The 16,696-nt window shown below is 46.0% G+C and overlaps 1 protein-coding gene across 4 annotated transcripts in view; it reads right to left on the bottom strand.

Moving 5' to 3' along the window:
* The window catches only part of PLEKHG4 (pleckstrin homology and RhoGEF domain containing G4), an 89,613-nt gene that overhangs the window by 32,754 nt on the left and 40,163 nt on the right, over positions 1-16,696 (bottom strand). For all 4 annotated transcript variants that reach the window (XR_005831101.1, XM_040615195.1, XM_040615197.1 and 1 more), the window contains exons 8-10: positions 14,833-14,949; positions 11,979-12,077; positions 10,764-10,912 (exon numbers count right to left, since the gene is read on the bottom strand). Coding sequence is in view for 3 of the 4 variants with exons in the window: in XM_040615195.1 (XP_040471129.1) it covers positions 10,764-10,912; positions 11,979-12,077; positions 14,833-14,949 (365 nt within the window). In the remaining variant the exon portion in view is untranslated. The remainder of the gene's footprint in view (positions 1-10,763; positions 10,913-11,978; positions 12,078-14,832; positions 14,950-16,696) is intronic.

Below are 16,696 nucleotides of genomic sequence, written 5' to 3'. Positions count from 1 at the left end.
AAACTTGAAACAAGAGTTCCAGGTCTTTCGTTAGCTGACCTAGTGCAGAGTGTGGCCTGATACAGGGGCAGGAAGCCAGGGAGTCCCACTCCACTCCTCTCCATGCCTGATGGAGGAAACAGGACCCCAGCTGTCTCAAATTTTGACTAGTTTTCCTTGACAGGAGTCAGTCATGACTTGGGCTGCAAGGCTCTAAATGCTACAGATTCATACACAGCAGGCAGCACATTTCCCAGTCACAAAACACTGGTTTTCCTGAAGACAGCACTGCAACTGTGGGAAAAATCACCCTCAAGGTAGAGGGACAGGAGGTGATTACAAAACAAATGCAAATATTTTTTCAGAAACAGAAATAAGCCTATCACAAGCCTACTGTGTACAGAGGCGAATTCATAGGCATTGTGGACAAGACCAGTTTCTTGGAGCACACTTATGACCAGCAAACCACTCCAGGGAAAGTCAGGTTCAAAAACGCAGTAATAAAATACTGCCAGCCAGTCCAGTCCCTGAGCCCTGAGGAGCCCGCTTCAGGAGAAGAAAATGAGCTTGGGTGAGCTGCCTGCTGCTGAGCTGAAGGACTGAAAAAATAATCCACCCCAGACAGTGCTCTTCTGGCCCCACACATGTTTTTCCATAGACGGATTTATGCCATATTATTGGAAATATTAATAAAGAGCCATACTCCAAAGATCTCAGTAAGACCAAGACTTCCTTGCATGTGCAGCAGAGTGGCAGGGAAAAAGCAAGCTACCAGTTTAGAACCGAGCCCTCAGCACCATCAGATGTGATCCAGGTGTTGGCAAATGCAGCAGCTACACACATCTACATATACTCAGCTACCTTCCCTCCATCTCCCCTGATTCAAGGGTACCAAAAGTGATGTCCTGTTACTGAATGCACACATGGAATACCTTACTGATCCGTAGGCAGCTCAAACTAGAGTCAGTCTAGGATGCATTTCAGAGTTTATACTATGAGCAGGGACTGGACAGAGAATTCATTTAAGGTAAAAGGGCTGGAAATTAGTTATTTTTTGTCTGTAAGTGGGGCTGTTTAGCATATATATAATTATTTGAAATCCCTTACTCTTGTCATTTAAGTAATTTTATTTTCTGTGAATGCCTGCGCAGGCTGTTGATAGACAGCCCAAGGCTGCCTCTTCTCTCGGTCCTGCCAATGGTTTGCTGAGTGACTACACACAAGCCACCCAGGAAAAATGTTTCCAAACAGCTCCTCTGGGCTCAGAGCCCCACAGGGACTTCAGGTGTGGCCTTACCACCATCCCTCCTCCTCCTCCTCTGCTGAGTTCCTCCAGCATCCCAGCACCTCAGCTCTTTGTTTCAGGGTCTGGCCATGCTGATTTCACACGTTCTGCCTCGCTTGGCAGGCATTCATTAAAACCTCAACGTCTAGTTGCTGGTCTTCCGTTGCATCTCCAAGGTAACTCCATTCACACGTTGTCAGCTTCTGACAGTTCACTTTCACCAGCCTGACGGGCTCTCTCCCTAACATCCATCTTTTACTCTCTTACACAGAGGAAAATATAAGCCTTTCCACCCTGTAGCATAAAGCAGATGGGCAAACTGAGCCAAACAAAGACATCGCTCACAGTCCATGGGAAAGTTTGTTTTTGCAATTCACTTCGGCACTTCCAGTGCTCACAGAAGGTACTGATTGGGCATTAAGCATGTTCTCCCAAATCTCTGTATGTCTGTTTACCTATTTACCCATCCATTTGCTGATCCACATCTTTAAAAATTCTTCCTCAATCATTTCTAGTATGCCAGTAAACTCAGCGATATCCTGCAACAGGAGTTTCATGGGTAAATGATACCTTGCATAAACACCTATTTCTTTTTCAGAGTCAGACTTTTTCATTCCTGTCATTCACTGGCTTCAAGGCAGCTTGGACTAAACAAAATAGTGAAAAATTGGTTGAAGAAGAAAAAGTGACTTCCATCCTGTCACACAAAGGGAAACACCTGGTTTTTAAGCACCTTAAAGATACTTTAATAGTGGCCTGCGCAACTGTGAGGAAGAGAAGTAGAGTTGTTTGAAGTCAGTGGAAAGTCTTGTCTAAGCTTAGATCTGTTCAGATGCATTGCAATTTCCCTGCACAGGTGAGTGTGGTAATAAGTCTTTCACTACATTCTTCCATGGTCAAATCATTCAAAGTAATTTTGCAATACTGCAGTCAATATAATTTATAGTAACAAGGAGTAGCTTGATGTCAGTTTATGTTTCCCCAAATCCTGTTTTCATTGGGCAATTATCATTTCAATGGAAAAGGTTCCAAACGTCTTCAGTTTTCTGGAGAAGTGCCAAGCTGTTGTATAATGCTAGGGTAATTTTAAACCTATAATTTAGAGAGACCATTTCTGTTTGAGTCCATCCTTCAAAAAAAGCTACCCTTGGAGAGTTACACTTTAGTTTTCAAAGCAAAATACCTGATTTATTTTTGAAAATAGATGGCCACAGAAGAGGCATCCAGCAGGCTTGCAAAAGCAGGTGCTGCATGAGCCATGCCTGTCGCTGCCAGTGAGACACAAATAGAAGGGCGCAGGGAAGGAGGCAGCAGAACCATCACCATATTCTGCAGCTTACTGCCTGCCCCTTGAAAAACTGCTCTAACCAACAGCAAGAACAATAGATCTAAAGCGAGGGCTAAATTCAGAGCTCATCCTCTGACTAACCTTGGTTAATTTTAAATGGCAAGAATTCACGAATGGAAGAAACACAACACATACTGACTTTTGCTGGCGTACTTGATGATTTTTAGGCAAGAATATCACAGCTAACTTGCCCTGTAAAGTCAGATATCCCTGATCATTCTGTAACCTAGAAGAAACACAGTCAGATGTTGCCACATTGGCCTCATCTAGTCTTCCACTTCTGGTGCCAAACTGCCCTTGTGGATGTCTCTACAGGATTCGGCAGAAAATTAATAGGTTCTGGCAACCGGGAGATTTAAAGGATGGTTTAGTCCAAAGACGTTGCCCAGATCATCTATGCTGATACCTTGGCTACAAATCGTTTAAACAGCCTGAACAATGCTTTGGGAAGAAATCCTTCCCACTTTGCAAGGGAAGTCTTGCGTGCCCAAGAGCTGTTTCACAGGAAGAGCAATGCATTAGAGCCATTCTCAGTCGTTAATGCATTTTAGTAGCAACCTATATAACTGCCGTATTTGCAATGATCCCCAAAAAGGTGGTCAACCTCAAATGCACGCTCCTGCTCTCCAGGCTGAAAACTTCACAGGCAGCTGAGGTTAAGATTCAAACTGGCCATGATGAAGCTAATGCAGATATTGCTAAATAAACTGTAATTATTCTCTGCAGCACATGAAGTGCCACAGTGATTTTAATTACCTAATAAAAGTATTTAAAGAACTGGGTACAGTTTTTAGAACCCCGAAGTGTCCTTAGAAAGGCACAGAAGGCAAACACCAGGTTTGGGATTGCCTGTGGGATTCCGGCCATTCATGACGTGAACAGTGGATACAGCTGAGACCACAGACCCGACCGACTCCCTCCTTACCAGGCCACCTGACAAGCACCTGCACTGGGAGGAACTCATCCAATTAATACAACACACCGCAGACCATAACTGCTGAGAGAATTCTCTTCTGGAGCATGGCTCATTTAAACATGTTTTTAGCAGAAACATACTCTGAAGTCCCTTTAAAAGCAAAGGGATAGATGCATACAGTTAAAGAAGTGTCCAAGTGCAGTCCCAAACCATGACCTTTGATTCCTCCCCAGCCTGGCTTGCATTCAGTTACAATAAAACTGCATTCAGACTCTGGTTGATTTTAAATCCCAGAAAGATTCATAAAACTGACTGGAAAAAAAAATACTGTAAGAAATCCCAAACCAACAAGTAGCATGCTTATGGGGAGAGCTCATCCTGCAGCGGAGCCTGAGATAGGATGTGGAAACACCGTTCTGGGAACACCAAGCATCAAGTTGTGGTCTTTACCAGCTGTAAACAGCTTCTACCTCCAAACCTCGTCCCATGTACACTAACCTGTTTATGTTTACACTTGTTATCTAGGTCAACTGCACTAGTATTAACAGCTCCGTTCCTGGAGTTAGGACCACCAGGGCTTCAAGATGTTCTGCTCAAATATACACCCACTGTCACTTAAAGCCACATACCCATTTCCCTGATAGGTCCTCCTTTTGCACACTCGCAGTGTTCATGATACATATCATAGCAGTGACTGCGCTATTAACTACCCCAGCAACAGAAACATCTACCCAGACTTAGCCGTATCAAAAACGGCGCTTGTGGGATGGTCTGGGCTGAGCCAGGAACTTCAGGCAGTTCAGTTAACATCCTATGCTGGAAAATTTTTGCAATTTTTTTCCATAATATTTTTAAACAGATAAAACACACTATGTGTCATTAATTACCTAATACCCTGTTGGCACGACAGACATTGCAAACAAGAACAAGCAAAACCAGAGTCTTCTGGGTAAATTCCCACTGAACCCAGGAAGATTTAGGACATAAGACAGCAGAAAATAAACAGCAGAAAAGGAGCTGAGGGGGATAATTTCATGAAAAACCTAAAAGAACAATGAAAACTTACCTAGACAGAACTCTGCAATCTTTTACCTCTCTGCAAATGCCACAGCTGGCTCCATACAGCACTTCATACACTCAGAATGGCAACGGCTCCACGCTCCTTTATGTGCGGAGCCATGAGGTTTGTTAAATGCAAGCATAAGTGCTTTTTACCAGGCTAAAACCACCACGCAAACAGAGGGAACAGGTTAGACTGTAATGAAAATGAATACCAAGCAGCACGGTATGTGTTTGGATAGAAATGTCGCCGTGCGCTCCTCCCTCCACCTAACACAGGCAAGTAAGGCTATGGAAGGGCGCTGCCACCCGTGCACTAAGGGCCAAAGGTTGTAGTGTCTGTCATCTTCTTCTGTGTTGCCAGCAGCAGCACGCAGGCATCTTGTGGCAGAACACCAATCTTTGAGGCCAGGATCTAAGTATGTTTTTTCCTCTCACTTCAAGGTATACTGAGAGCTTGTCCTACCCAAGAGGTGAAGGTTTTAGGATTAGGTCCCCAGGGGAAAATTGCATGGGACGCCTACCAATGAAAGGTGCCTCTTGAGGACCATGTCAGGAACATGCACTATGGCAAGTGGCAGCATGAGAGGCTCCTCAAGCTTCCAGGGAGGCAGGAAGATGAGCAAGCCCTGGATCAGCAAACCAGGAAAGTGAGAACTACACAAGCACGGAATTATTTTGAAAACGTATAAACACATAGAGTAGCAACCATCAAAGTGGCCACAGCACAGACAGAAACAAACACACCTCTAAAGCAGAAAGGGGGTGGCAGATGGCAGTAACACCTCCAGGAAGGATTTCCCGATGTAGGTTGCCTGGCTGTGACCACCAGTGTACGGCAGAGGCTGTCAGTTTGCAGGGGCACACCTTTCACCTTCCAAACCAAGAATGTCAGCCATCCCAGTCTCCACAGACTGGGACTTACACACCAGACAGCTGTCTCCCCTCTACCCTCACCCCCAACTTGTCTCACATTTTGGATGATCAGCTTAGTCTCTCTGCTTCTACCCCAGATAGACAGAGCCTCAGACAGTGCTTGTGCAGTCCTCCAGGCAGGCCCTCCTGGAGCCCCTGAGAGTCTGTACATTGTCCGAGTTTACTTCTGCCAAAAGGAGCTCTAAACCGCTTTGCAGAGTGGCACGTGCCTGCCTTGGAGCATCCCAGGAGTTGCTACTGATAGGAGTCTTCCTAAAGACCCACAAACATGAGCTCCTACAGCACCACACAGCTATAACTCACTGCATCATTAACTGGCCACAGCTTCAAGCAGACCTAGTGCCTCAGTATTGTGTGTGGAAGCCAGGGACAAGCACTGTGGAGGCTGTCAGCCATACGATCGCCCGTCTTTGTTGCTGTCATTGAGTCAGGCCCAGCATCAGGAGCCTGGCAGCTGTTGCTCACGAAGTCTGCTCTGCACTGCCCATTGCCCCTGCTCAACTCAGGTCCCCACCCTGAGCTTCCAACTAGATCACCAAGCCATACTAAAAATAACCAGCTCACAAAACTAGCTCTTGGCTCTAGCCACTCCACCCTCAAAGTACAGAGACTAACTATACTGCCTTCTGCAAACAAAAGGAGAATTCACTCCTCCATCTATTTATAAGCTGCTTATTCACAGCTTGCAAGCACAAATTCTTTTCAGATGAGGAGCTTGGGGGAAGAGATTGTGTTTTTTCTGGTTCCATCTTGCACAGAGCTCAGCACCCAACCTGGTCATTCCTTCACCATTTGAGGTTTTTCTCTTTCCTTCAGCTCTCACTCACATCCAGCCTTGTGGCTATCTTGCCCACCAACATGCAGAGCATGATGCAATCCCGCTCCTGTGCCATACTGAGAATGCAGGTTTACTTGCAGACCCGGACATGTGCCAGGTATATTCTGGTTCAACTAGTATAAAGCATCTTTATATTAATATAAAATGTTTATATCGTACTTTACTCCACTTCTGACTCATAGCATATCTACAGGACAAAAGGCACCACTGGACATTTTGTCTAGGCAAGCATTCCCAGCTCCTGAATATGCTGGAAGAGCAATAATAATGAGAACAACAGTGGAAAATGTCTGGCTAAAAACCAGGTTAAAAGTCTCCCTGCCTTACTGCCCAGCCTCACACAACTGCTTCACTTTAGTAATAGCTCTCACTGCTGCTGCCTTGCTTCTGGCAGTTTCTCTGACACTTCCATCATAAGCCTGGAGAAACCTTTGAAATCCACCACAAAATAAGCAATGCATTAGTCCACCTTCCACGACTGGCCTAGTGAATTGCCTGTGAGCCACACGTTGGTTGATCAATACACTAGATACACAGAAGCCAAAGACACACCTGCTAGCCAACTCTATGTAACGTTAAAAACCCATGTTTATTAAAAATTTCCTTTCCAAAACTGCAAAACTAAGTAGTAACAGCATCAAAGCAATGGATGTCTCTGTGGCATTTGTCCACACTTACCAACAGGAACTGCAGCTAGCCTACCAGCTCTGCATTTCAATCCCCAGAAAGACTGGGACAGCAAAACCTGGAATCCTCCAGCTAACAGACCTGGAGATGTGCTTAGCCTTCAACGCAGCAGATGGTGTGAAGGCAAATATAAAGCCAGCCAGTTCCACCAACAATGAATAAGTGGCAATGCCGCCTTCAGCAGTCCACCTGCCCCTTTGGGTGGCCAGCCTGCGCCAAAGCTGTCATTACAGCACTTACAGAGGCGCCACAAAGATACTGGCTCATCAGTACCACACCCACTCCGACTCTAGGCCAAAATCAGCCTGGTCCTCCTGGAGGTGGGAGTGCGTTGTGGGACCAGCTGAGCACACAGCATCCCCTTAGCCAGCAACCTGTGATGGGCTGCCTGCAGGATGCGCATTCTGGCAAGACGGCTCCTCCTTTCTCAGCCAGGAAAAAGCTGAGATCCAGAAAGACTGCTTGGGAAGTCCCTCTTTCCCTTTGTGGCTCAGCAGCTGGATGGGCAAGGCTCTCACACCAGTACTTGGTGGAGAAAAGAGTATGGAGACTCTCTGTCAGCTCACTCACTGGAAACAGAGCGTGAGTAGTGTTACCAGTCAAAGTCACTGCTGTGGTGCCACAGCACCCCTCAGGATGGGACCATCCAGAAAGGACTCCTGGAGGCTCTTAAAAGATCTGTCAGAGAAACAAACAGATACACCACAACGCCTCTCCTGCATGACCACATCTCTGATGGGATGAGTTCAATTTCTGCAGGAAAGGAGTGGCGTCACTGGTTTAGCAAAAACCCTCGCAAAGCTCGGGCCAGACCTAAGCAGCAATGAGATCCCACTGCCCCGTGTCATCAAACACTCCGAAGGGCATCTCAGCTCTCCAGAAGGGCAGAGCATGGAAACATGCCAAAATCAAGCCCAAGGGAAGAGTTTCATTACTAAAGAAAGACTAAAGCCAGCCTTGTTTGCTGCATGCTCCTGAAAGGTATTTGGCAGATAACATCTGACTGCATACAGCACAAGGCTGCTTCCTTGCCTGTTTTAGCCTACTGTCTGTAACCGGCAGTCAGGCGTTTTCAGATGGGTTTGTCCATCTCTATTCTTACCGCCTCCTGGTATTCTTTATGCCACATGAAGCCACAAACTAGCAAGAAAGTCAGCTGTGAGAGCCGGCAAAACATATCCCCTGCAAAAAAAAGCAAGTCAATCTCTTCCTTGTTTAATCCCAAGGTGACAGTGCAGCTGGGTTTGTCTTTATGTGTCTTTAAAAAAATCATGTTTTACACCTTTAGTTCTGCACTTCTGGTTGGCATATTTTAATTAAGTGGAGCTAAGAGTCCAGCAAAATGCTCTTAAAGTCGTGTCCGTCCGTGTCCCCCCCCATTTATGTGCAATTCTTGCACATTTTGACAGTCACCTGTTCACAGCTGGCCTCAGCTTCTGCCTACAAAGTCTTGGCAGTCATGACTCTGCTTGATCAGGCTTTTGCACCACAACAAAAAAACATTAAAATAATGGGACATGTGATTAACACAGAGCTAAAAGGTGGCTCAGAAAGGTAAAGTAATTTGACTCACTCTAGTAAATAATTTGAGATTTCAAGTATTGGGGGGTGGGTGTGGAATTACAGGCTTAAGCATTGATTAAGATTTTACAATTCAAAGTTCAGAAAAGCAGTACAACAGGCCCTGATGAGTGCACAGACACAACCAGTCCTGTTCCATTTTCACATATCACCAGTCAGAAATCTAATATTGGACCCACACACATCAGTAGCCACTCCACGCTAGCTTAGTAGGCTGACTACAATATTTTGTTCCTGCCCTGCTTTGACTTCATCTGTTCAAAGAAGCCTTTGAAAATCATAAGCATAGAAGCCTTTACAGAGTTAGCAGAGCTCAGAACCTTTAATATCTGCATGCCAGTTTGAAGAGAAGGAACAAGTGCAGAATCATGGAGACTCCAAAACCAACAGTGCCTTATACAGAGTTCTATGGCCAAGTGATGAGTTTTCCCCATTTAAAAGGATCCTGGAAAAAAGAAAAGTGGACTTCTTTAGTCTTCTGCCCTGAGTTACACGACAAGCAGGCATTTCCTCAGTTAAAACACTGCATGGATTTTAGTTTCTGCAACTAACTACTCCACAGGCTAGAAGAGGATTGACTTTCTCCCACTACATTCGTTTACGCTTCTCAGGCTGGAGAGCACCACATACATTTGACCCACACAGCATACACTCTCCATTCATACTGGCAGGCAACACGTATAACCCAAATTAAATGGAGAACATGCTACACTGCCTCCGCAAGCACTCAAACACTGTGCAATCAAAGAATGATGTGTGTATCCCCCACCCCTGCCCTTCCTAAGGCAACCAAAGCAGAAAATTACCCTTAGGGGTTCTGCCAGATCAGGTTTCAAAGTTGATCATTTCCCTGCACAAGAACACAGGCTTAGCTTAAAACCAAAATAAAACATAAAAAGCATGCATGTTCTCCCCATGCTCCTAGGACTCTGAAGTTGCTATGTGTTGCTTAAAGTAACATAAATAAAAAACCAACAGCCTACATAATGTGTGTTTCTCAAATCATGTCAGAATAGAAAGGCTATATACTGTACTAACTCTATGCAAAACTGCATAAAGCGTACTTCACCAGTTCAGCAACAGAATTGTGTCTGTCCGGCCCGCCAGAGCTGCTGACAGCAGTCACAGCAAGCAGGGAGAGGAAACACACAGCCTGTCCCCACGCTCCCCTCACTCGGCACTGAAATGCCGACCCCTGTCTCCCACTGACAGGTAGCAACTTGCACTGTCATTCACTTGCTGCATTTTCAAAGAGAAGTGCTGTTTTCTCAGTGTTTGGGTTAAATACTCTATAAGCTATTTTGTTATCTTCTCTCCATTCCCTCCCGTTAAAACCTCCCAGCTTGCAATAGCAACAGACAGTTTAACCAGAGCAAGGCTGCAGACACCCGGAGCCATTCCGTGCCACCCTGCTGTCCTCTACGCCCTCATCTGCATCCACATGCCAGCATTTCTCTTGCAGTTGGCCTGGAAGCTCCTGGGTGCACCGGCTGTCTTTCTAACTTGCTGTTTGCACAGCACATGGCACAGAGGCCTTCACGCGCTGATAGGCTTCAGGTGCTTTAACAGCACAAACAGGAGTTGCGCAATGCTCTGTGGATTTCAAACAGCTGGTCTCTCAGTCCCCACTTCTCATACCAACTCTGCACATGGGCAGCGGGTATTTATTTGTGCAAACCACACCAATGTGCGAGGAGATCAGAGCTTGCTTCAGTCAGAAAGCATTCCTCGCAGTTAAGGTGCTTGGAAATCCCCTTGCATAGGGAGTGCCTTGGTAAATCACACAGCGATAATGCCCTGGACCTAAACATTCATCACTAGCATCATCAATCAAGGCTTGTGTTTTAGAGGCATGCAAAAATATTCACCCCTCTCTCCACTACAGAAGGTTAGTTTGATTTGGCTTGGAAAACTAACTAAACATCTAAGTGAATCCACCCAGACAAGTTTTTGCACTGGGGAAAAAGCAGTCAGGGTAAAATTCCCTTATGCTTTTCACCTTTGCTGATTCCAACAAAAGCACATACTACACAAAGCTGCTCTCTTGCCTACACCAACAATGGGTCATCTGACAGAGACTCCCACTGCCCGCTTTTTGCTCATCTCCACCTCTTCTCCCACTCTTGGGGCTCACCTGTAGTCATGGGTGAGGGTGACACAAGACTCCTCTTTCCTTAGTCTGGCCAGCAGTGCTCCACCCTCCAGCTGCAGCCTGACCAGCCGCGCATCTTCAAGAACATTCTTCATCAACTGTCTGTAATTCCTCAGCAGCACAGCTGCCTCCTGGAGGGATTGCAAGAGTGAGAAGAGCAGTTACTGCAACCTACAGGCAACGAGGGAACAGGCAAAGACCAGCACCCAACTCAAAACATACACAAACCACATCTCACCTTGGCCTACCCTAGGAAAGAGGGAGGTTGGTTCCCACAGCCGTTTCTCTCAAGCCTGCCAAGTCCTAAGTGATAAACAGAGCTCCTTGTGCTCTCAGTACTTCCCCCACCAGGCTAAAATCAAAACTCAGTTCCTATCACTGTCCACACTCCATGTCCTGGCCACACCAAGAAGCAGCTTTCCAGCCCCGTTTGCCCCTCACAGCACGCTCCTGCTGGTCTGAGAGCCTGGGCCCGCACGGCTCCGGCCTGTGGCACAAGACGCACGTGAAGGCTTTGTGAACACACATGTATGTGCAGGAAGGGCCTGAGAAGCCACTGTGATCTGCTGCTGCTGCTTTACTGTTGGGACCCCTAGTGCAGAGCTGGCAGCAATTTCTTACTGTATCAGGGGTACAGCAGCTGCTTAAGGGTAGGGGAATATAACCTTTGCGCAACACAGGCTTGGTCTTTGTGCCCTTCTCTTCTTTCCCACTCTGTTCTGGAGGCAATGAAGGTGGAACCACAGCACAGCCTTGGCCTGGTGAACACTATGTTGTCACCTAACTTAACTCTAGGCCATTCAAACAAACATGGCGTGGCACAGCCTGAGGCAGCTGCTCAGCACTAGACAACCCAAAGCTAGGACCAGCTACAGCTGTGGAGCTGCTAGGAATGCGCTCCAATGCTGGAGCAAGCACCCATCAGCAGCAAGCACAGCTGAAGAGGAGGTCTCCTGGGTGATGGTGAGGGATCAGAGAACCTGCTTCTATGTCCCATGGAGCCTCCATCACTGTGTTTGGATTAGTCTCTACTAGTCCGGCTGTTCTGACAGCTCCACAGTGACACACAGCACTCTGAATACTTTGCTACCATCTATAGCTTGCAAACTCACAGCTCCAGCTTTTCTGCAGCCACCCAGCCTCCTGCACTCTTCTGTCGCAGATCCACCTCTGATACGGGGTGAGGGACAAGCTTACCTCAGCTCTTTCTGGTAATTTTCCAGATTCCACTTTATGAATAGCTCCCTGGAGGAAGGCACAAGCACCTTGGCATCCTTGTAGCAAATGTTCCAATTTCTACAAGAAGAAAGGACCAAAGTGGAGATTATTGCCTCACAGTTGTCAGGAAAGCTGTCTTTTCAGCTTGCAGCAGGTTAAAAGTGCAGAAATCAAGAGAGGATCAAACACATTAACCCAAGGGCTCAATTGTACCATTCGGTGAGGCTGTATCAGCAAGGAGAGGCCCAGCAGAGGATTCAGATACATCACACTATACCAAGGCCTCTATGCAGACCCTGTAAACTTGCATACTCATGGCTTGTACAGGTCAGACTTTACAGAAAAGAAAAGCAGTTCATTTATGTCCCCACATTCTTCTAACATTTCAGTTAACTTCCCACTAAGATTAATCACTACGCGTGAATTTTGGAGGAACAAAATACAGAACAAGTACTTGGCATTTCTCTACTTTAAATCATTTCTCTTCGTGTTAGAAGTAGTTTACATTGAAGATTAGGAAACTGGAAAGCTTCCACAATCAAGCACTTTACTGACAAATCTGAAATCCCTCCTTTCTTCAGGGGGCTGGCAGGGTGGGGGGAAACATGACCAAAAAAACCCACATGAAGAGTCAGTGATATTAAGCCTAAATACTGTCAGATGCCACCTTCTAGCCACTGAAATCAGAGAAGGGAGAAACAGCTATTCCAAAACAACCATGCTCAAAACAAAACAAAAAAGCAGCTGTTTGAATCTACTGAATTGAACTCCATCCTCCCTGGAGTGCTGGAACAGCCCCAGCAGCGCCAGATTAGCAGGCAGGATGCAGGTGAGATCACTGAGACAGGAAATAAATGCTCTTTACCACACAGCTGCAGATCTAAAGGGGTTGAGCATGCGGGTCGTTATCACACATAGTACGTTGTATAAATAGGCAACCCCTACAGATTAATTCCTACAGTAACCCCCTTTTGTAACATTTTGGATGTCAAGATGCAAGACAAATAAGAAGTAGCCTGATCTCATGCTTCTCCCTTCAAGAATTACCCTTCTGCACAGACTGAGCACCTCAGCTCTCTGGCTTTTCTCAGCTCTGTCCACAAAACTAATCCGTAACTTCTTGCAAAGCTGCTCTGCTTCCTCACTGCCAAACAAACCTCAGATTCTCTAATTCAGTCCTAAACACCAAGATTAGGCTCCTGTTCCTCTACTGCACCAGGATGGGTTCATACTAGTACTTTTAGAAACAAGTTCTAAAAATGGGTTCTAAAGGTGGAAAAGATAAGTTAACATTTGGCACATGCTAAGCCTAACCGCTGAAGCTTGCCACCAGCAACACAGTGATATTATTGATATCTTAACCTGCTTCCAATGCTGCAGTGTGCCACGCAGCACTCTGGGCAGTGAGGTCAGAGCCAAAGGACCACTGAAACTTTTGGAAGCAGAGGTGATGGTTCTGTCATCCACCAGATTAAGCAAGTCAAACTCAAAGTGAAGACAGCCAATCTGTGTGCAGATTTACAGAGATTTAATCCTGCCTAGCCTCAGTGTGTGAAGCATCTCTCAGTAGAGCTTTTAAAGATTCAACAGGCATATGATCCACAGAACTTACGCTCCCTCTACATCGTGAGTGTGCACAGAGCTGGGTATTGGTGCCAGAGATGCTACTTTTGCAGCCTTCTGGCAGTCTGCATATACGCTGCTGCATGGCCAGCAACACCTGAGTCCTGCCTGAGATCAGCTGCACCAGCAGCTGCAGAATTCCTTATTGATCCCTACAGCGCCCTTTCCAGGGCTGCCTTCCTTATAAACCATGTCTGGGTGCTGCAGTTTCAACCTTTCTATCTCTGAGGTTTAACCTGGGTCAGCTGGACCATTTTCACAAAGCCGTCAGCCTCCCTGCACCTTGGGCTGTTTCTGATCCACACCTGGGTACGGGTCACTGTAGATCTCTCGATCCACCACTCTTCTGAAGAAAAGCACAAAAGTCAAGCAGCATCATGGTACCAAGGCGTACTCAAAGCAGCCAAACAGCGAGAAGGAACATATTGCTGGTACTGCCTCCTACTGTTACCTTCTCCTAAAACTCACCGAATGGAATCTGCATGGGGAAGCTTTTGTTTCCTCACCTCACCGCTTGCAGAGGAATACAGTGCTCCTCCAAATGCTGAACCCTCTCTGACTTTTTGTTTAGATGCTTTCTAAAGAATTCTTGATGACAGCTTCAGTAAATAAGTCAATTACATCTAAAGGAGGAAAAAGATCCTCAAAGTATCTGAACTGATTATCAGGAACTTCCAAATTTCACTCCTTCGTGCAAGGACTGCAGTTTTTACTAGAGAGCTCTTAGCTTGGTCTGGAGAACCTGCTCCAAACCCAATAAGATCTAACTATTTTTATTATGCTCAAGTTATTAATTGTTAGCTCAATGGCAACATGATACTAACAACTTCTCCTAAAATTAGTTTTTAAGTGTCTCCCCTTATGCCTCCAAGTATAACTGGAGAAAAGTGCCACTGTATACCACAACAAAACAGAGTTCAGATCTGACTGTATTTTTAAGGGAAGGAAGAATTAATGCACTTCAAGCAGATGAGTTAAAACCTAAAATTTCAGTTCTTGCAGTCAGGGCAATAGGCCACAGTGTGCATACATTTCATGAAGACGTTATTAGTATTTTTTTGATAAAAGAATAATATGCATACATAAGCATTACAGGAACCATTGTCTTAATGCTTGTAGGTTCAGCTGTTGACAGGCCCCTCTTGCTTCAGCTCCATTACCATGCCATTTCTGCTCTCAGATACCAAAAGATACAAGACATCCTACTCACCATGCGGAAGCTTAACCAGTCCCGGTGGCAATAAGGGAAAGTCCCATCCAGTTCTAGAGGCAGCTGTGAGCTGTCTATGTGCTTATGGAGGGCTTTCATGGAGGTGAGCAGTTCAAACTGCATGGGAACAGAAGAAATAAAAGCACATTTGCACTGGGTTGTGAGTACTGGAGAAGGAGGGGAAGGTTAATGAAAGACAGCATCCTTTTTTTCTTTATCTATCTTGTACAGAAACAAAGCACACAGTGTATAGCTGCAATATCACTACCATATGAAGGGGGGGCGGGGGAAATCAATTCAATCTTAGAGCAGGTTGCTGTACAGCTTAGTGGGCGAACCCTGAGGGAATGCAGGCCACAACATGCTGTCACCAAGCCGAACATCTGTGATGGAAGTCTGGCAGCAGCCAGCCTTCTCCAGAGCCAGTACCTCCTAGTATAAGCAGAGCAACTCCTTCATACCTTCCCACCTTGTGCTGCAATTTGCATTTGTTTGGGAAGTCTGAGAGCTTAAATCCAGCCCCCAGCTTCCCCATCTCACTTCCTGGAAAAAGTGTCCGACAGAGCAGCCTCTGCCCTACCCTCAGCTCTCCACTCATCAAAGCAGCTACTTGCTCCAAGCATTTCCTGGATCTTGTCACAGATAACTTGCTTTCTGCGGGTCTGTAGGACCTCAAAGCATTTTTATACTCACAAGAGAAACAGACAAGTGCTCCTGCAGGTACATGGAAGCCAGTCCAAACACAGAAACTCAGGTGCAGACATCTAACCACGTGCCACCCCTCCTCAAGTGAAGGTTCCACTTCCTTACAAAATAGTGATGATGCTTCCAATTCCTCCTGCATGTCCGTGTCTTTATTAGCCTTTGCTCTGTTCCCTCCCACACACTTTGCGTTTGTTTAATGTCTCCTGTATTTCTCCCTGCATGCACACACCTGCAGCTCCCATTCCAACTTCAAACTCTTCCACACGGGGGCAATGAGGAAATGGACTAACAGCATTTGTTATTCTTTAGCCTTTTGGGGTGGCACACCACACCCACGGCAAACCTGATGCTATTCAGTGTCCTCATCCACAGGAGCCAGAAGGGAGGTCCTGGCCTACTCTGAAGTCTACAGGGTGTCAGCAGGCACAGAATTTCAGTCTTGTGCCTTGTAACAGTCTTAGAGCAAAAGGGAGATGACTAAGATGCAGTCTAATGTTCTACTCACTCAGCACAGAGTGGCTGGGAACCGACATTTCTTATCCAGCTATGGAATACCAAGGCAGATTTACTTCTAGTGGGACTGTTCAGTGACGTTGTTATGATTTCCCTTCCTCCATTAGCACCTCCTGTTAGTCTTCCCAGACATTTCAGCTGCAAAGGGAACCTCACACACATACCCATCTCCTCCTCCTCTTGCAGAAGTTTCTCAGCCACTGACAGCAGCAGCTACGAGGACAGGAAACACGCAAAATCCCAGAAAGCAACAAGTACCTTCAAAGGATGGAGTTCAGGGTTTAGCCTAATGCAATCTCTTCCTGCCCAAGGATTTCCCCCCTTGTTAACAGGAGAACATGAAAAGCATGTCTGTTAACCCAGGGCTCCTCCATATAGCTATCCATGTTACCAACAAACCCACTGTGTCTTGAGGGCCCCAGCAGACTGACATAATTATGGTGCAAATGTCACTGATGGACTCGGCAATAAACAGAGCATGACAGAGATCTCTTCAGCCCACATAAACTTTACAACCCTATAAATACCACACCCATAAGAGACCACAACCATAAAATACAGAGAACAACTACAGAGATTTCATTTGAGAATAAACATACATCAGCGGACAGAGAACTTGCTGTTTGGAAAGTTGAAAAAGGGATAT

This window comes from Falco naumanni, chromosome 15 (assembly GCF_017639655.2).
Source record: "Falco naumanni isolate bFalNau1 chromosome 15, bFalNau1.pat, whole genome shotgun sequence".
Lineage (NCBI taxonomy): Eukaryota > Metazoa > Chordata > Aves > Falconiformes > Falconidae > Falco > Falco naumanni.
Note: the sequence above shows the minus strand (reverse complement) of the source record. Positions and strands in the feature narration are given on the sequence as shown.